The 19,034-nt window shown below is 45.5% G+C and overlaps 1 protein-coding gene across 2 annotated transcripts in view; it reads right to left on the minus strand.

Moving 5' to 3' along the window:
- Nucleotides 1–1,855: 1,855 nt before the first annotated feature.
- The window catches only part of stau2 (staufen double-stranded RNA binding protein 2), an 85,563-nt gene continuing 68,384 nt past the window's right edge, over nt 1,856–19,034 (minus strand). For both annotated transcript variants that reach the window (XM_035619858.2, XM_035619857.2), the window contains exons 14-15: nt 4,059–4,124; nt 1,856–3,079 (exon numbers count right to left, since the gene is read on the minus strand). In XM_035619858.2, the coding sequence (XP_035475751.2) occupies nt 3,044–3,079; nt 4,059–4,124 (102 nt within the window). In that variant the 3' untranslated portion in view covers nt 1,856–3,043. The remainder of the gene's footprint in view (nt 3,080–4,058; nt 4,125–19,034) is intronic.

Here is a 19,034-nt window from a genome sequence, read left to right on the forward strand (position 1 = left end):
CCAAACTGCGGCCACTCGCAGCTCCAGTAAAGGACTGACTCCGTGCGCCTTGGTGGTACAAAATAAATTCCTCCTGACTCATCCTCCGAGAGAGAGAAAACTATTAGGGTTTTTTCTTTTGGCTGACGTCGCTGCTCGGACATCGATCAGTTATCTATAGGATTCCTCTCGCAGCTTCATCCCTCCTGTTATCACAGCTCTCATTTAGAGGACTTGGGGGGGGGGGTTGATGATGGCACATAATTCAGACAGAAAAATCAATGGGCTCTGGCGTTTTCCTTTTGCATGGCACGGACAGCAGCCCCCATTGATTTTGTTCTATTTTGGGCAGCGAGGTTCACCTCCCGTTCAGGCTGGTCAGAGAGAGGCGATTCATCCTAGGTCTATTCAAGCTGCTCTGCCGCCATGTACCTGAGCAGGCCCCTCTGGAAATGGAGAGATCTCCCGGCTAATGTGTGCGCGCGCGGCCTTGGCACTCCTCGGCGGCTTGGAGCAGATGGAGCTGCCAGAGTTCCATTAGTCAGCGAGGCCGAAATTAAGAACGCCGCCGTCCCGCTTGCTCCTCCGTTCAATCATCTCGCTAATGGAAGAGAGGGAACAAGATGCAGAGGAGGAGACCGCAGGTAGTGGAGGTGATGGAGGGGTGCAACAGGAGAGAGGGTGTCATCGTCGAAAAGGAGCACACAAAGTTATCCTCCTCCTGAAAGTTAAAGATTAAGTTTCATTACAACATGTACTTTGTCTCCAGTGTAAATGAACAGAATTGCCATGGCATTGGAAATGTTGCAGCTATTGATTTGTGGTTAGCGCTGTTGCCTCACAGCAAGAAGGTTCTGAGTTCAAATCCCGGTTGGAACCAAGCAGGCCAGTCACGTCATTGCACTGGATGACAAGCACAATAAATCTGAGCACTGACATTTGATTTTTTGAGTCGAATCACATAAGCTCTCCCGCTGCTGCTGTTAATCTGTGGCTGAAAATAGTCTCCTGCAGCAGAAGCAAAGATTGCCTCCAGTTTGATGAACATTGCCTTGGAACGGCGCAGCCCAGCCGTTCAAAGGGAACGACTGTTGCACGTTTAAAATATGAAACTACTGTACATGTTGTATGTTTTCATGTAGGAATCAGCTGTGTGAGCCGCAGACACGGTGGCAAAGTGAGAGAGTGATTGTGGGAAGCGTTATTGGTTCTTATTGTCTTTTCACAGGATTTGTTGTTGGCAGTGATAAAAATATAGAATACCCCCAGATTTCTGACTTCAGATAAGGAGTATGATATCAATGAAATATGAGACACCGTGGGCGGCAGATAAATCTTCTATTTTAATCAACTATTTGAATCCACTTTACATTCCCGCTTGTGCCTTAAGAATGTTTGCAGACGAGTCATCGATTATGAAAAGGTGAAACAGTGTTAAAATGCCACAGGGGTGATTATTATCATCAAGGTTTTCACCTTCTTGTTGAAGAAAGAAAGAGACGACAAAATTGCAATTTTTTTTTTCTCCACATGAACTGAGGTGTTTTTACTGCATTTCGACAACAGAGACAGCCGTATTACACATTGCACTCACAGCGAAGGACACGACACCTCCTCAGTGTCAGTGAACAAAGTGATTCCTGGTGGCCTTCGGACGAGGGGAGTCTGCGGGTCAGACGCAGGCTCCCTCCGCGCTCACGAGGCGCACTCCAGAACGCAGGCAGTTAAAGCACCCAGTTGATGCCTTGGTGGGTCAATACAACACACACACACAATGGGTGTAGATGTGATCGACAAAACTGTGGGGAGGGACTGGAAAGGGGGAAAGGGCAGGGGCTGGTTTGGGGGCGATTCACTGACACAAAATCACTGGAATGGAGAGGACTTTTTTTCATTCACTGGAGGACATGCAGGCCGTACAAAACTCTCCGGAGTTTGGACTCCACGTTCAAAAGTTCACTGGCATCTGGAGAAAGACGAAGTTGCAGTCGATGCAGCCGGCCTTGTCGTCCGAGTTTAAAAAGTGCGACCGCTGTGGCCCCTCGGTCTCCGCCGTCGGTCGGGTGATGCTCCAGTGATGCTATGCCAGTGTGGGGCTCATGTTAAAAAGGGACAGGCCGACCCATCGGGAGCGGAGCGTCGGTCCAACCCTTCGCTCCCGGGCTGGCGGTCGACACGTTGTACTGATTACTGCTAACACCAGTTTTGTCCCTCTTATTTTTTGTCCACATGAAAAAACTTTTTTCTTTGTTATTTTTCGGAATATGATACTCTTGCAAGTCATACACATCCATATAGATAGATGAACTCTTTTTTTTTTAATGTCAGCATACAAGGTAAGCTGGGTGACTATATATGAAGACAACAACTACAACTTTCACAGCACTGGCATTGGTTAATTTTAAATACAGTACTCAAGCATTGTTAGATTAATAAAATAACCCCCCCCCCCCCAAAAAAATGAAACGGAAACATAATACCCCCGAAAAAATAAGCTACTGTACGCAAGTTGGTTTCTCCCCTAAAATGTTTCGAATGTATCTCAATAGCATGATGTACATATTTGTTTTAACCATACCAACAGACATTTATCCAGAGGGAAATGTGTCTATCGTTTTGGATTTCCCTCGGTTTCATACAGTACCATGCATTTTACTCATTAGTTTAGTATTTCATTTGTTAATTTCTTCTTCTTCTTTTTTTGTTGTCTCTTAATTTTGACTGAAATCATCAATGAACGTGTTACGATAGCGTTGTCTTCACATAGACTCAGGTAATGGTGTTTTAGTCGGTCATTTCTCGATGCACATCCACCTATTGCGTGGTGACAGGCTTTGCAGGATACAGTGGCGATCGTGGGGTAAGGGGTGGGTTGGAGAGGTAGGGAGGGCGGAGGTTGTGGGTAGTGGGGTTGCTGTTGCAGGTTATGGGAGATCAGGGTTGAGGGGGTGGAGGGGTTTGTAAGGTTTGTGTGTGCGGAAGGAGGGGGTTCGGGGATGTCAGCTCCTAGACGACAGCCTTTGAATCCTTGCAGACCTGAGTGGTGGTGCCTGAGTTAGTCTGTTTAATGTCCGTCCTCCCTCCCACATGGTTCACTGGTCTGCAAAGACAAATGAAAGTCAGTTAGGAGCGGATTCTGTCCCAGGACTGTGTCGGGAGCAATGTTGCGAATAATTAGTCCTGCTTCTAGGTCATTCGTTTCAGGCGATTCTGGTAAAAGAAACCGAAAGTGCGGCGGCGGCGGCGAGGCCAAACACTTCACAAGCCCTTGACCTCGCTCGCTTTCACACTACCTGATCAGCTGTGGATCCTGTGAGTGTTTGTGTGTGTGGGGGTGCAGCCACAAGAAAAGCAGATGAATACAGAGAAAAAAATATATTCCCATGCTGATAACTGTAATCATCTGAGGCTCAATGACCAAGAAAGTGCTAACAGCAAAGTTTGGGTGGATTAATGAGTTTTGGAGACCGAGAGGGGAAGAGATGTGGAAAGTGAGGAATGAGTGATAAACTGCTCAGGTGAAAGTGTAATTGCTGCCACATTTGCCCTTCTCCTATGATGGTGACGTTAAAGAAGCTGCTACAACGACATTTTTCTCTCTTTGTTCCCTTGAAATGCTCGACAGTGATTTCCTCCCTGGATTTCCCAATAAGAACAAAACTAAACAAAAAAAACAAAACAACTGGGCTTCCCTATTTTCCTACTTCATACTCCGCTGTCATCCTTCCTTCCTTCCTTTCCTCCCTTCCTTGTCATGGAGGAGATGGGGAATGAGAGGAAGGGAGGGGGCGGTACGTGGACTGAGCCTTGGCGGTGATAACCATCATGCAAAGCATCGAGTACTGACAGCAGCGTGGTGCATGTAAATCTATACGCCTACCGACGCTTTCCTATGGAAGACAAATATCGAGCGGAAATGTTGGGACATGTGTGCGTGTGTGTGTTTGTTCAGGGAGCTGATGATGGGCCAGACTGGTAGCACTGACAATCTGGATGCTCGCGTTCACCCTGAGCGGTGACAGCGCAGCACCGACTGAGCGCTTTGGCGGCCCGTCAGCGTGATCCGTGTTCTACCGTACCTTGATGGGGCCGTCCACCGGGTCCAGTCCCTGCTCCGACAGCTGTTTCAAGGCACTTAGAGCAGCCTGAGAAGAGAGAGAACAACAGATGGTCGAGTGAGAGAGGGGAGGAGGACGAGGAGGGGGGGTGTGAGGGAGACTGGATGGGAGGAGAGTGAGTGTCACCCTTCAGCTGCTTTTCAAATAACACTTACTCTGGGAAACCCAATGCCAGCAGGACACTTTCCCTTCGCCCTCTGTTGTCTTTGGCTCCTCTCGCCCTGACTGTTTATCTAGCGTTATTGGGTTAACGTTTCCACTTTATGTTTTGGCTGCTCCGCATTTTCCGACGTCAACGTGAGTGACATCTGTATTCTCTGTGGCCACAGCTAAACAAACAGCCAGCGCTCCGAGACACCTTTGAAATCCCCGAGGATCGGAAACACCTCACGCGTTATCATTTCACCTCCTCGGCCACAAAGCCACACCAAGCAACCACGAGGGAAAATATACAAGTGTGCGTGAAATTTTCTTTTTACTGTTAGTCGTGTATTGACATAATCAACATTCTCAATGGGAGGTTGAGAAGCGAGGCTTTGAGTGCAAAATGAGACTTTGCAGCATTTACACTTTCTCACCACATTTAGCTCGTATTCAGCACCACCCATCTTTAGCTAAGTGAATTCATATCTCTGATTTCAGGCATTTATCCTATGCAACTTTGTTCACAGGCTCCTCTTGCCAAGCTAAGACCAAAAAGTGAGGTAATTTCCTTCCTGCTCATCGCCCGTCTATGAGTGCCAGCTAGAAGGGGCTGCTGGTGATGTGAGGAGGGGGGGTCCCGGTCTACTATCATAATAAATGCAGCATGTGTGGGAGTCAGGAGGTGCAGTGTTGACTGACCCAACAGCTATGCAAGGTGGGACTGAAAAAATAAATAAAAAAACTCAAAATCAAATGAGCGGAAGAGGTATTTTAGTTTAAAAAACTGTCTTTTGTTATGAGACACTGCAAATTCAAAGAGTGCTGCTGCTCCGAACAATTAATGTCACAACCAGAAACCACTTGTGGGCCACTTCTAGTAAAGAGCGGCTCAAGTGTGGCGAGAGGAGCTGCTCAGCGTCATCTTTAACCACGCTGCGGGTCCGATCCTGACAAGGACCCTGCCTCCGTGGTCACGATTGGCTCCAGATGTGTGTGCCTGTCTCCGTCTCTCAGTGTGGGCTGAGTGTGAGCGGGGGGGGGGGGGGGGGGGGGGGGGGGTGTTGCAGCGTCTGGCAGCGCAGACCTCTACCTGTCACACTAATCGTCACTAGCGACCACTGTTCAAATACTGTAGATGCTGCACATACGGCATCAGCCTAAGGGAGAAATAGTTTCAATACAGAACATTTCCCCTTTAGTATCTTGAGCAACAATAATAATAAATTTCATTTATAGAGCACTTTTCATTGCTAAAAGCAATCTCAAAGTGCTACAGGGTAGAAACAAGATAAAAGAAAGTTTAAAAAGAAAAAACATCGGTTGAAGAAAAGGTACAGATCCGAGATCAAAGACTCTGCTGCCTTACAAGATTTTAATTAACTATTAAAAGCTCTATGAAAGAGTTTTGTTCATGTGGGCATTACCCTTTTTCAAACGGCAGACAATTTTTAATGGAAACATTCCATATGTCATCTAAAAAAATAAATAAATCCTAAAACCGAACTGGCTCAACATTTGTCACTGGTGCACCCATTATTTGACAGGATTTTTCTTCATGAGAGTAACTTGTTTACACACTTCAAACAGATCTCTGCAGTTAGTTTGTCACGAAATTGTAAATTGAAATCCGACATCATTAGATTTAGTTGTAGTTTTATTTGGTTGCCCATTTTTATAAATTGAAACGCGTTTCTGGTGTTGACGATGTTGAATCCTCAAATGGCATTTCTTAAACATACAGTGTAGTTTATCTCTGCAGTACATATAGACAGTATTACTAAATAAATGAACATTAGGCGAAGAAAGGCTAAAATCCAGCCGCTGCACATCTGGTTCTACCGTGGTCAAAACTGACTCGGCTCCATTACCTGCTATCACCGGTCAATCAGAGGGGAGATAAGGGCGTAATTGGTTGTGGTCAGTAGATGAGTGAGACGTGACGACTGCTACGCTAACCTCATCGCGAAGGCCCACCAACGTCTCCCTGTACTTTATTCTTATTAGTTATATCAACTGCGCGGCGCTGACGGTCCGTCTTCCCCGTGAGAACATCTGACTGGCACACATTCTCCACGTGAATAACGGTCTGAAGCTCCCCAGCGCCGAGAAGAAACATTTATCGCACTTTAATCCCGAGAAAATATAAATCCTTACCGCACGGCGCATCAATGTGTCTCTGTGGAATGCAGTATACAGAGGAGGATGTTACAGACTACTATCTGTGCGCTTACGTTCCAAAATCATTTTCAAAGCGTTTAACTTCAGATTATGAGAACCATAAGCCGGAGAATCATAATTCATGACTCACAGGTGCAAGGGTCAAAATCTGGTTAATATCCATCAAATTGAGAAGGGGGAAAAAAAAAGTATGATGTTCACAGGTACAAAAAAAAGAAAGAAACTGCAACAACAATGGTAGGACTGGTTTGAAAAATTGATACTGTTGGGTTCTTACTCGAGGCCTTTCTCTCCAGAGACGCAGGACTCAGCTAAAGCCCCTCGAAGTCTGTAACAGACAATTTATGGTGCAATGTGTTTTTTTTTCTCCGCAAAGATCGGACAGCATTGGAGATTTAGGGCTCACGCTCGCTGTGATTTAAGGCGACAGCCCTGTAGAACACGACAGCTGAAGGAATGTTTTCACAATTGTACTGTTAATAAACATAAATCATAGGAGGGGTCTCTTAATGTAACAGTTAGATGCTTTTAAATATAAATATATATATATATGTATATATATATATATATTCATGTCACCCAACACTGAGCAGAACTGTCCACACACACTGAGGCAGAAAAGTCATTAAGATAAGAGGGAATCCTAACGCAGCTAGATTAATGTAGGACACATGATCAGCGTCGCACCTGATAAACTACAGGGACAGATCAAACTCACGTTTTCTCTCGTGACCAATAAATTGTAATCACGGCCAACTTCTCCCATGATTACCTTGTTCATTGTATTTATTCAATCAGTTTGGGATCTTTTTCTCTCCCTGAGTAAATAGCCTGAGCCCATCTGTTTGAGGGTTGAGGGGCTGGGGGGGCGGGGTGGGGGTGACAGGAGATAAACAGCCATAAATCAGGCGCTCGACGGTGGCAGTTCTGCTGATATACGACAGGCAGGTATAAAGGCCGAGGCGGCCAATCCCTGGGCTCGGCAGCTCGGCGAAAGGACGCACAGGCCCAAGACAAATAAGGGGCCTATCTGTGGGAATGGCAGGCAGTGAAATCATTATTTTTCTAATGAGATAAGTTGCCCGTCGTTAGGGGCGGCCGCTGCACTGATGCATCAACACCAGGGGAGTGTGTTTAGTCTGAGGCCACGACAAGCAAGGTGGAGTCGGTCCATCCTCGTCCCGGAACAGAGAGAGAGCAGGGAGTGGGTTTAGAGAGGACTCGCAGAGAGAAACGCGTCATTAGGAATGGGAGAGGAACTAAAGGGAAGAGGCCTTTTTAAAAAAAAAAGTTGGCAACTAAAAGCTTTACCACCACTTAAATAAGAAAAGCATTGAAAATGTTTCTTCCAACCACTTAGGGTGAGAAAAGTGTACATGGCTATTCTGACCCGCTGCCCTCGAAGGTGGAGAGATGGGGCGGTCAGTTAAGTGTGGGGATAACAGGGACACACAGTTCAGACAATCACACCTGGAAGGCAGTCAGAGATTTCCACTCATGCACAGAAAATGCCATTTGACCACGCAAACACGTGAACACATTCTAGGTAGAATACATATATATACAAAATTAAGCCAAAAATACTTCTTAACTAATGGACGTCCTGTATCTCTACTTATTGGATCATCTTCTCATCGGTGTTCCACAGCAAAGCAGTGAGGGGTCGCCCGATGTGGCTTTTTCGGGGCCGATGCCGATTATTACTAATCTAAGAGACCGATAACTGATATTTGTCTGCATCAAAAAAGTGTCAAAAGGCGTCAAAATTTAGAATAACACAAACTCTAAACACAAAACTATTTTAATTCACAGAACCTTTCAACATGACCTTAACCAAAAAAGTGCAGGGGAGCTATCAGCAGCATTACTATGAAGTTGAACAAACAAACATGGACAGGAAGTCCAGAGAGTAGTGACTGCAGCTGCATCAGAGCCAAATTAGAACATTTTAAATTGAAATTCTCTTTAAAAATGTCAGATACCGATAATCATAAAAATTTTGAATATCGGCTCCGATAATTGGCCAGCCCGATAGTCGTCGACCCCTACAAAGCAGCCCTTTGAATTTGCTATACGACAAGAACTCGGGTCACCTTCATCACCTCCTCTTCACCTACCGTCTCTCCTCACCCCAACTCCAGATAACAACCCAGCACTCACCACCAAACTGTAGCGCCCCACAGCCTCTTCACACATGGGCTCATTAATCCATCTATCTAGTTTGTCCCTAGTTCAAAGGCTCGGACTATGTGACGGCGTCTGAGGAGGATGTGCGACCGTGGCCGAGCTCCTGATGTGGAGTGACAAGGGCAGCTCATTTTTCTGAGCCTGCTGCGCCCTTAATGGCTTCCCCAACAGAGGCTTCGCCTCCATCAGCGGCTTAGCAAAACAAAGACTCAGTCCCACAGGAGTCCACAACGTGGGCCTGATGGATCTGATGGATCGCTGGATCACACTGACCCTGACAAATCAGACCCTTGTGTCAGCTCCCACTACTGGACTGCTCGGTTCTAGGGAGGCAATGGAGACATTTTTGGGAACGAGACAATGAGGAGAAAATGCGAAGAGAGAGAAAAAAAAAGGAACAAGAGGAAAGACACATGAGAGGGTACGGCTGGAAAAAGAGCAATAGAAATGTTTGGTGGGAAAGGAACCAGAGATCACGGGGGACAATCCTCCAATCTCCATCACTTCACCCTCTGGCCCTTAGCAGCCATCAAAGACATCAGGGAGGTCCAAATGAGGTGGAGACCCCCAGCACATCATTCAATCTCGCATACTTGCATCTCTTTTCTCCCCTCCTTCTCTGGATCTTCCTGATCGTAGAAGAAAGGGAAATGTTTTTCCCCAGTTTGCTTGTTCCCTTTGACTTTATCAGATCAGATCCTGCCTCTGCTCTGCTGGAGGCCAGATGAAAGCACAGGCCCCAGCTCAAGGTTTAACCCGATGACCCATTCTCGAAAGCAGTGTGATATTTCCCTCTTTACCCGGCAGACACAAGATTCCCAGGGCTTTCTCTTGCTCCGTACAGTCCAGCCGGACTCATCAAACCCCTTTCCCTTATCTTAACGTCCAGGCCAAGGGCATCAGCGGCAGCCTCCCGTCTTCGCTTTGATCCTGCATCATTATCTAAATAACCATCCAATGGAGAAAGAGGCAAGAGCTGCTGCTGACAGGGACCAACATTAACTTTTAGATCTGTCTGCCAATGGCTGCTGCGAATGTACCTTCTAAAATACTGCATAAGTCAGTGTTGTGTTTGATTGGATCATGAGGTTTGCCTTTGGTGCACTGTGACCATTAGGGTTGCTGTGTGTGTATAGGTTCATTCACAATATTTTCAATTTATATATTTTACGCTTGTATTTGAAATTCACCAGTTGAAGTATGGTACAACCAAGGCTTGGAATAAACATGGCATTTTAGGCCAATCTGGACGAGCTGCAGTGGTTGAATGTTTTTTGTGTTGTGATACTCCTTGTTATGGCTGGGGAGTAGAGCATTGCATCATTTTACAGTAACAATATTTGGCCAGACACACCTCCCCACTTCTACCAAGTACCACTCTTAGTCCTGATTCGCACACAAACCCCAGAATCGTTTTTTACAACCATGTCCAGTTTCTTCATAGTACTTGAGATGACGCTGTGGCGTAAACCACAACGCTTGCTTTTCTTTGCTCCACTGTACGACGGACATCCATCCTCTAATTCTGCCATAACATGCTTGCTGTCAGATCTTGACAACACTAGAAAGGAGGATGTGGAGACCGTGATTAATGTCGGGTGGGTGGCTGGTTCTGAGCTGCTGTGTGTGTGTGTGCGCGCGTGTGTGTGTGTGTGGAGGGGGACAGGACGGCTACTCATGAGGATGATCTAAGGGATGTCCAGTAGACTAAACAATGAAGAGAGTGGATTTCAAACAGGGCGTTTTACAGGCAGGACCTGGGCGGAAGGAAAAATGAGTGCCCTGTTGTCAGAAAAGTTCTGAGGCTGGGTATATTGTTCGGGAGAGGGCTTGTTCTGTTTTCAAAAGGCCACATAAAACCTTGACAGTGCTCCCTCTTTTTGTGCTCCCTCCCAAAAGCACAAAGAAATATGAGAAGAGAAGCAAAGAGAAAATCCCCCCCATGTTAACCCTGTTGTCACTACCGTGCCATCACATCATATCTTCCTATGATGTTCATCAAACTCTTTTAAACATTATCTATTGCAGATTCTCTCTCTCTTTCCCTTTCTTCCTTCTGTCATCTACTCTCGAGCTTCCTCTCATCCCTTGGCATTCGTTCCCTCTAAATTCTTCTCTTTCCCCTCTGCCCACATCAAAACGCTGGACGGGGATCACTGGAACATTCCCGGATAGCTCGCGGAGAACACCTGTGAGTGCATGAGTGCCGACAGTGTATGCGTGCATCTGTTAATGCGGTGCGATGTGTACATGGGTTCTTGAGTGACTACGGAACAAATGTATTCAGATCCTCTCAGCAAATCTCTTCATGCTCGCTCCAGATTTCACATCCTCTTCCACATCAGAGGCATTGATAAAAGAGGCAGTGTCTGCTGGCAGCGCCCTCGCCTCACATCTGCTGCTTCCCTTCTCGTGCAACACTGTACCAACTGTAAATGTTGTACAGCTGAATAAACTGATCTGTGAGAAAAAATCTATTTGATTTCTGCATACTTCTCAGTCGTGTGTGCATGCTACCACGTTATGATGACCAGATAAAATTATAAAAAAAAATTTGGGTGTGTGTTGAACGCTGAAAGCTGGCTGAGCTAAGTTAGCGGGTAACGGCTGTGGGGCTCCTTAGGGGGCGAGCCTTTGCTGACATGGGAAGCCATAAATAAGGGCCCGGGGCGCAGCGCCATGTCATGCGTCATTTGGGTCGGAGAGGCCTGCTTTATCCCCTCCCATCTCCGAGCTGCTGAGCATGGCACCTCCTAGGGCGTAATACAAAACATATGAGCAGAGGGCGAGGGGCAGAAGCTCCTCGGCATACCATACTGCTGCCTTGTCAGCAGAGCATCCTGGAGGAAAAGCAGATACAGCAGAGGACGGCCTCATTAATGACACCGTACTACTAGTTTCACCAGTTTCTGTTTGTTTATTTGTCAGAAGGATTACGCAAAAAGTATTGAAGCATTTTGCACCAAACTTGAAGGAATGATGGGACGTGGACAAGAGGAGAAGCCCTTAAAGGGGCCAGAAACGCTAACCACGAGGCTAGAAGCGCTGAGTCGTAGTGTCATTCGCTAGCAGCATCTGTTAACGTCTCGGGGGTTGTGGGGTGCGGTTCGCACCATTTTTATTTCCTTTTCAATTTAGGGCGCACGCACAGAACCGTCAACTAGCGAGCCGTGAGAAAATATTCGTAGATTTTTTACAAAAACTGCCTCTTTACATTTTCAGATCCAGTTCAAAGGAGTGGATCCAGGAAGTTGCTTTAAAAAAAAAATTTTAATCGCTGTAAACAGTAGAAGCAGTGTTTGTTAGATAACTCTTCGTCTAATGCAGCAGCAATACGTGTTGTATTTACAGATGATTAATACTCACATCATTCATAATACAATTTTTTAAAGGCGCGTTTTAAAATCGCTTGTGAATGAATTGCACGTGTACAAAAAGCTCATTGAGGCAAATATATAAATATCGTACCAGTGATTATTAATACATTTAGAAATTATTTAAATCCAGACATCACAAACAAAGAGGCTGAGCATAAAGCAGTCAAGAGGGCACGGTCAAGTTGAGACTCAGGACTGACTCAACACTGGTAAGATGACACAGTCTTTGATCAAGAAAAAGTGTCACACTTTCGCTTTTCTTTAAAAAGAGACAATGACACATTTCTATTGGGAAACGAGCCCGCCGCCCACAGGAAGTTACGCAAGGGGGATGTCGATGCGTTTTGTCTTTACTCTCAAAATATTTCAAACTTATTCCATGGTCGCTGATGAATCAGTGACTAAATACAGCATGAGACAAGATACAGGGCATGAATAATGCGGTAGTGATGAGACTACTGTGTGTGGAGAGAAAAAAAACACTGCCTCAAGGCCAGTGACTCACCAACATGACCACCGACAAAGATGGAATGCTTCCCAAAGAGAAAGGCCCTTAAAGTTCCACGGGCACACACCATACACAGATGAAAACCTGGGTGATTAGACACAGTCTGGGTGGACTATTCCTTTATGACTCATTCATAATTCATGCTTCACTTCCACACATGACATAAACAGAAAATAATGTTGCTTCATCAACAAATTACTGTGTGCGAGTCATCCAGAGGATTGAAGAAGCCTAAAAAATATGGGAAAGTCAAAGAGATTATCAAATGCCAGACTGAAAATTTACTTCCTGGGCTAATAATAATTACAGAAAAACCCTTTGACCGTTGTCTATGCTTAATATCTGATTCCATCAGGTTTCCAGAGACTCCACAGCAGCGTTACATCACCCCCATCTTCACCTGCCGAAGGGAGAGGCTTCTGTAATCCTCAACAATTGGACTCAAATTGCCCTGGGGGAGGAACGAATAGCTGCAGGCAGAAAAGCGAGCCCTCAGGCACTTGCTCTCTTATCAGTGGAGAGATATTGATCGTTCCCAGGGGGGCGTCCCATTTCTCCCTTCTCTGCTGGGCCTCCACAGCTCTTGTTTTCCTTTCCACTTTTGATTGTATTGAATATTGACCATGTGATCCTTTTAAATGGTCCGTTTTTTTTGCCGATTTCTGTTGTTCCGAACTCGTATCGACAAACTCCCACTGTTTGCCTGGCGATCGACTCCCCAACTTAAGCCTAAGTGGGCAGAGGCATTAGCGGTGGTTGGGATGGGATGCAAATGTGATGGCTGTGGTCGTTGCCTGGCTGCTACACATCCAGAGGAAAATATACCTTTTCTATCTGCAGTGTTGGAAGAATGGCCAGCTCACACCACGGGGTAGTACCCAAGGTCTTGTTCACCTCCATTTGCATAGATCATAAACTGAGTAAAGACACTGCAGGGAGCCGCATCAATAGCTAGTTAGGATATTAGCCTGGAGGTCAAAGGCTGTTATCAGCCCTTCCGTTAAAATTGGAACCTTTCATTATTCCTCACTGGGTAAGTTACAGAAGTTAAAACACTAGTTGCTTCTTTAGCTGCCTTGGTCTTAGATCTTCAGTATGAATAAAGGCCCAGGTTACGCCTGACAGTAGGAGTTTGTGAACGTTTCAGCCGAACATGGGGTGGGGGGGCAAAATATGATGACGGTTCAGACTGGGACACTTTCTGTCTCGTTGGGAATATGATGAGGTTGTGTCTAGTAAAAAATGAGCAAAAGAGCTAGATTGAGTCAAAAACCTGCCTACTCATTCACGTTTGCACACCTTGTCAGATTGATGGGTTTCAAAAAGTCACAAAAATTGTCAAGACATAGTTGGGAAGGTATTGCGGCAGGGGTTCAGACGCTAATAATCTCTTCATTTAAAAGCGTACTCTCCCCTCTAGACCAACAAAAAAAGGATGACAAGATTTACAGAAGAGGCTGACAGGTGTGGAAAGGCAAAAAAGGAGGAACTTGGGAATGTAGTATATGAAGGGGTTAAGATAAAGGGTGAGCGGAGAGGGGGTTAAGTGTCTTACTGTGACAGCCGGCAGCTGCATGCAATAATCCCAGACTCTCCATCACATGCCCTTTATGTTTTCTTGTCAGGGACGGCAGTGTGTATAAGAGAGTGGATGTCTGGTGGAAAAATCATCTGGTAACTAGAGAGGACGCGGAGTCAGACAGCATTTTACACCTTCCTCTCGTCTCCTCAGGCCAATTCTCGGCTTCCGCTTGCCCCTGGACGGAAGCGGACATGCCTCTGTTCATGCTACATATCTGGGGTATGCGCACACGAACATGCGCGACAAAAAACGTTGTGGCCGTCTGGCGGTAAGAAGAAGCGCCTTTGTTTGTTCTATATGTCTGAAGAATATGAAAAAAGTCTCTAAAAAAAGACCACCATAGGTTCATTCATTTAACAAAAGGGTGGTTAATAATAATAACATTACATACATACGGTGCACAAAACAAACAGCTCGTGTAGTGGCTCCTCACAGACTTGGACAGAACCAGTGCGGGCCCTTGCAGATGAGGAAAGCATGAATTGGCCTTTCCCCCTCATAACTAGCTCAGCTCCCCTGAGCATTGACTTTTAATAACCTCGGACACACTTGGGACATGTCTGTAAAACTGGGGACATATCTGTAACTTGTGGATATTTTGACTTTTACTTAAATTACATAGCACAATACTGATTGAGCCCACGACTCACTGTGTCACAGGGCCGATTGAGACCCGTTAAGCCTCAAGGAGCCCCTGAAGTGTTATGAAAACTCTCCTATGTTCCTATGGCAACTGTCAAGTGCGCACTGCAGAGACAGATTTTGTATAAGGAATGTTTACGAAAAACAATAAATTCCAGAATGCTTATATCAAGAAGCAGGCTCTCGCCGGGTAGGACTCCTCCCACCAGGCTGGGTTTCTGATGAACAGGTCCAGGGGCGACGCGTTCGGCAAATACGATGGGGGGGGGGGGGGACGGACGACGACGACACCTTAACGTAATGCAAAGTGAAAACATATGTCTAGTTAAAATGTTTGCATAATGCCATTACCAAGTTGGTTCAAAGTCGGCGGGCCCCGTCACAAAGTGTCCATAAACAACAGGAACCCAACCTCAACAGGAACAAAGCCATGTTATAAGTTGAGTCTGCAAACACCGGCGAGAGCCAAGGCCAGACACAGAGTGGCTGACGTGATGAGCAAACATAAATTCACATAGTCACGGTGGGCCTCACATGCACCATAAAAGCAGCATGACATGATCTTCTCCGAAGCCGGAGCAGCAGAGGAAATTGAATAACCCGTGTGCACCACAATTTTGGCCGAATAGGATACATTTTTTTGATATCAAATTCTTCTAGAATGTCACAAATTAGGGCATAAATAATCTCAAATGGGATTAGAGTAGAAAAATGATTGGAATCGGTCTTATCAGAATGAGTAGCTTTCTTCTAAGAGTCTAAATGGTTATAGGAGATATAGAAGATACCAGAGGAGGAGATTTCCGTGTGGTAGCCCCGTTACAGAGGATATAACCCATTATTTGTCCGTGATTGATCCACAAAAGAGCAATGAGCACTTAATGCTCCGCGGGCAAGTTTTACGAGCCACCTCACACATTTTTACAGCACGGCAAACAGACGGTAAACACCAGGAAGGCGCTGCACTTTAGCACATGATTAAGACACAGCTAATTAGATCGCAGACACTTAAACTGAGAGGAGGATCGTAAAAACCAGGGAGCCGGGGCAGGACTGAGCGAGGAATCGGGGACAACGGCAGACGCTTAAGTCAGAGCACTCCAGGTCGCTGACAAATGATCGAGGTGGGGTGTCTCATTTCGGCTGGTGGAAATGTAAATTGCAGACTTTCTAAGGTAAAAAAGACCCTCTCTCTCTCTCACACTCTCTCACACACACACACACACACACACACACACACACACACACACACACACACACACACACACACACACACACACACACACACACACACACACACACACACACACACACACACACACACACACACACACACACACACACACACACACACACACACACACAGCCCCTCATGTCCACCATCCATCCATCCCTCCATTCTTCTCCTCCCTCTGCTCCGATGCAGTGGCTGGTCCCATGAAACAGGGGTCAGGGTACTAATGGAGGACCTTGTGGCCTTGTGTGCCTCTGGAAACAACCCCCTCCCACTCCGCACTCTCTTATAAATCAAGCAGGCTTCATTGAGAGTGGCAGAGTCCTCTGATGTCCCAGCCATGTCTCATTTCAAAGTCCTTCTCGAGGCTCACACGGTTCCACGTTTACTCACTTGGCACAGGGGACATGTGTGCGTTTCTGTGTGTGTGCGTTTCTGTGTGTGTTTTTGTGTAGAGGGGGTGAGTGCGAGATAGAGACAGAGCGAGAAACAGAGAGCGAAAGAAAGAAAATGAGTTAGGGTCTAGAGAGAAGTGGAGGGAAATTAGAAATAGAAAAAGGAATTCCCAGAGGAAAGAGGGGCCTCTTAAACAAATGTTTATTTAGTAACTATGCCGCATTAGACCGCTCACTTGAAAGCATGTACAATAAATCAAACCGTTTTGGGAATGTGTGTGTGCACACGCATATGGGCATTTGTTAGGGCAGTGTTGATATAATACCTTCCTCCGCTGCACATGTACAGTTTACAAAGCATCCATAAGTGCAATCAAAACATAATTTCCATCCCTTCATGGTAAATTGAGGTGTGTTTTTTTTTCTATAGCGGGATAAGTGATTGAGATAATGACATTGTGTGGTTTGCTTTAGTCCATGCCTTCATAACAAAGAATGCCAGATGAGTTACATGTGGATTTAAAATGAATGTTTTCCTGACTACACTTTTCCATACGCAGTCTCTCGATACATCATCGGCATTACGCGGCGAGCGGACTAATGAAAACCAGTGACACACACAGTCGTTCGAGAGGCAAATACAGGAAAAGGAATATCCGTTGCATTTCTTTGCAATCAATACAATTTTGAAAAAAAGCAAATTTGGTAGTGCAGGCTGCGAGAATATCTGAGAATATTAATGGTTTTAAATGGAACCTTGACGAACATACATTGGCATTTTGGGAAATACACTTATTTTATGTCTTGCTGAGAGTTGGATAAGAAGATTAATACCACGCTCATATTTATGTGGTAAATACCGTATGTGGCTGGGGCCAGCAGCTGATTAGCTTAGGACAAAATATACAGTCCAAAGGTAACGATCTGGCCATCAGCACCTCTTAAGTTCACTAATCAACGTGTTATATATTGTTTGTTTAACCCAAACGAAACCCAAACTATACAAATGTGGGGGGGGGGGATTATGTGCTCCACTACTCCTTAAAGGGGCATGTTCCCGCGAAAAGAGTGGCAGATGCCAGGAACTCTTTCGTAGAGCTGCAACAGTTAATCACCAATTATTTTAATAATCAATTCATGGTTTTTTATCTTTAAAAAGTCATAATTTGTCTTAAAGTGAATAATTTCTCGTTTCTTTTCAGTAAAACTAAATGTCTTTAGTGTGGGGACAAAAAAACCCCATCATCTTGGGGTTTGGGAAACCATTTTTCACCATTTTATGGACAAAATTCAGACCTACTCTTTAGTACAAATAACAACCTGACAGCCTGGTTAGCCGTTTCTGGTCCATCATATAAGTTGAGCTCGCTGGCTGCTGGTTGTAGCTTCATATTTAGTCTACAACCATAAGAGTGCCATTGTTCTTCAAATTCTATAAAACAAACCTTTATTAAGGGACTAATTGACAATTAAAATACATGTTTTTTGCTGACGCCTTTTTCCACAGCGACTTATTATCGTCGATGCACATTAAAATACACCCACTGCCATTGTGCACCTGAAAGTGCAACTCAGTCAAATTGGTCATATCACCAGATCAAATTCAGGATAACTCCAGGATAATGTTCAGGTAGCTGTCACATTTAAATGGTAAGGGCCAGGCCTGCCCGTGGCTCAGCCAGCCAAGACGTGCAAAACGAGAGGCGATCTCCCTCGATGCATCTCCTCTTTCTCTCGCCGCTGCGATTTCACGTTAAGTAGTGACAGTGTGGTTTGCTCAATCTTTTCTCGTCTCCTTTGAATGCAAAGGGCATTTGCATGTGAAAACAACACGAGCTGCCACTTGTGACTTTATTTACAGAGGAGATTTGGAAGAGATCATGAAGATACTGTTGTGAGGCACACAAACACACACACACAAACACACACACACACACAGTTTACATAAACCGCAGGGGTATGCAACACCTCAGTCGTAATTGGTGTTAACCCCTGATGTGGCTGTTGTTTTGAGTGTTTAAAAATGTCTGTTGATTGAGGCGTGAGAATGCTAACATACAGAGGAGAGGATGGCGGTCGTGACGGGGGGGGACGGGGACAGACAGACAGAAAAACATTCCCCAGTCGCCACGCTCATCTCCATAACTCAGCAAGAAGCCGCAGAGCACTGATCCTAAACACAGGACATTAATGACCTGACTCCCACCACCGGGAGCCGCGTTACCTGCCACTGAACAGTCAGAGTCATTTAGGGCCCAGTTCACGACTGCCACAACAGAGGGACTCATCTCTTCGCCTCCTGGTTATTGTTAGGGTTAAACTCGTCACTTGTGGTGATTCTGTATCGGGCAGGAGGAGTCTTGTCTTGTCCTGCTGTGGACTTGTCAGCGAAATCTGAGTGATAGCGCACCACGATCATATTGTGTACGATGGAAATCAAAAAACAACTTTTAAAAACAAATAGCATCTAAGCATCTGGGGGATCTGATTTCATTAAGTCAGGAAAGCAGGAGGATAATTATGACCAACAATGCAGGTCATTGTGAAAAGTGTGTGTGTGTGTGTGTGTGTGTGTGTGTTTTTGTGATGTGTGTGTTCTTGATGTTCTAGTGTAGTTGTTTTTGTCAGTGTGGTAAACTCGTATGCCTGCAATTACTGTCAGTGTGATTTGCTATTGGAGCGCTCCTATG

This window comes from Scophthalmus maximus, chromosome 21, assembly GCF_022379125.1.
Source record: "Scophthalmus maximus strain ysfricsl-2021 chromosome 21, ASM2237912v1, whole genome shotgun sequence".
Classification (NCBI taxonomy): domain Eukaryota; kingdom Metazoa; phylum Chordata; class Actinopteri; order Pleuronectiformes; family Scophthalmidae; genus Scophthalmus; species Scophthalmus maximus.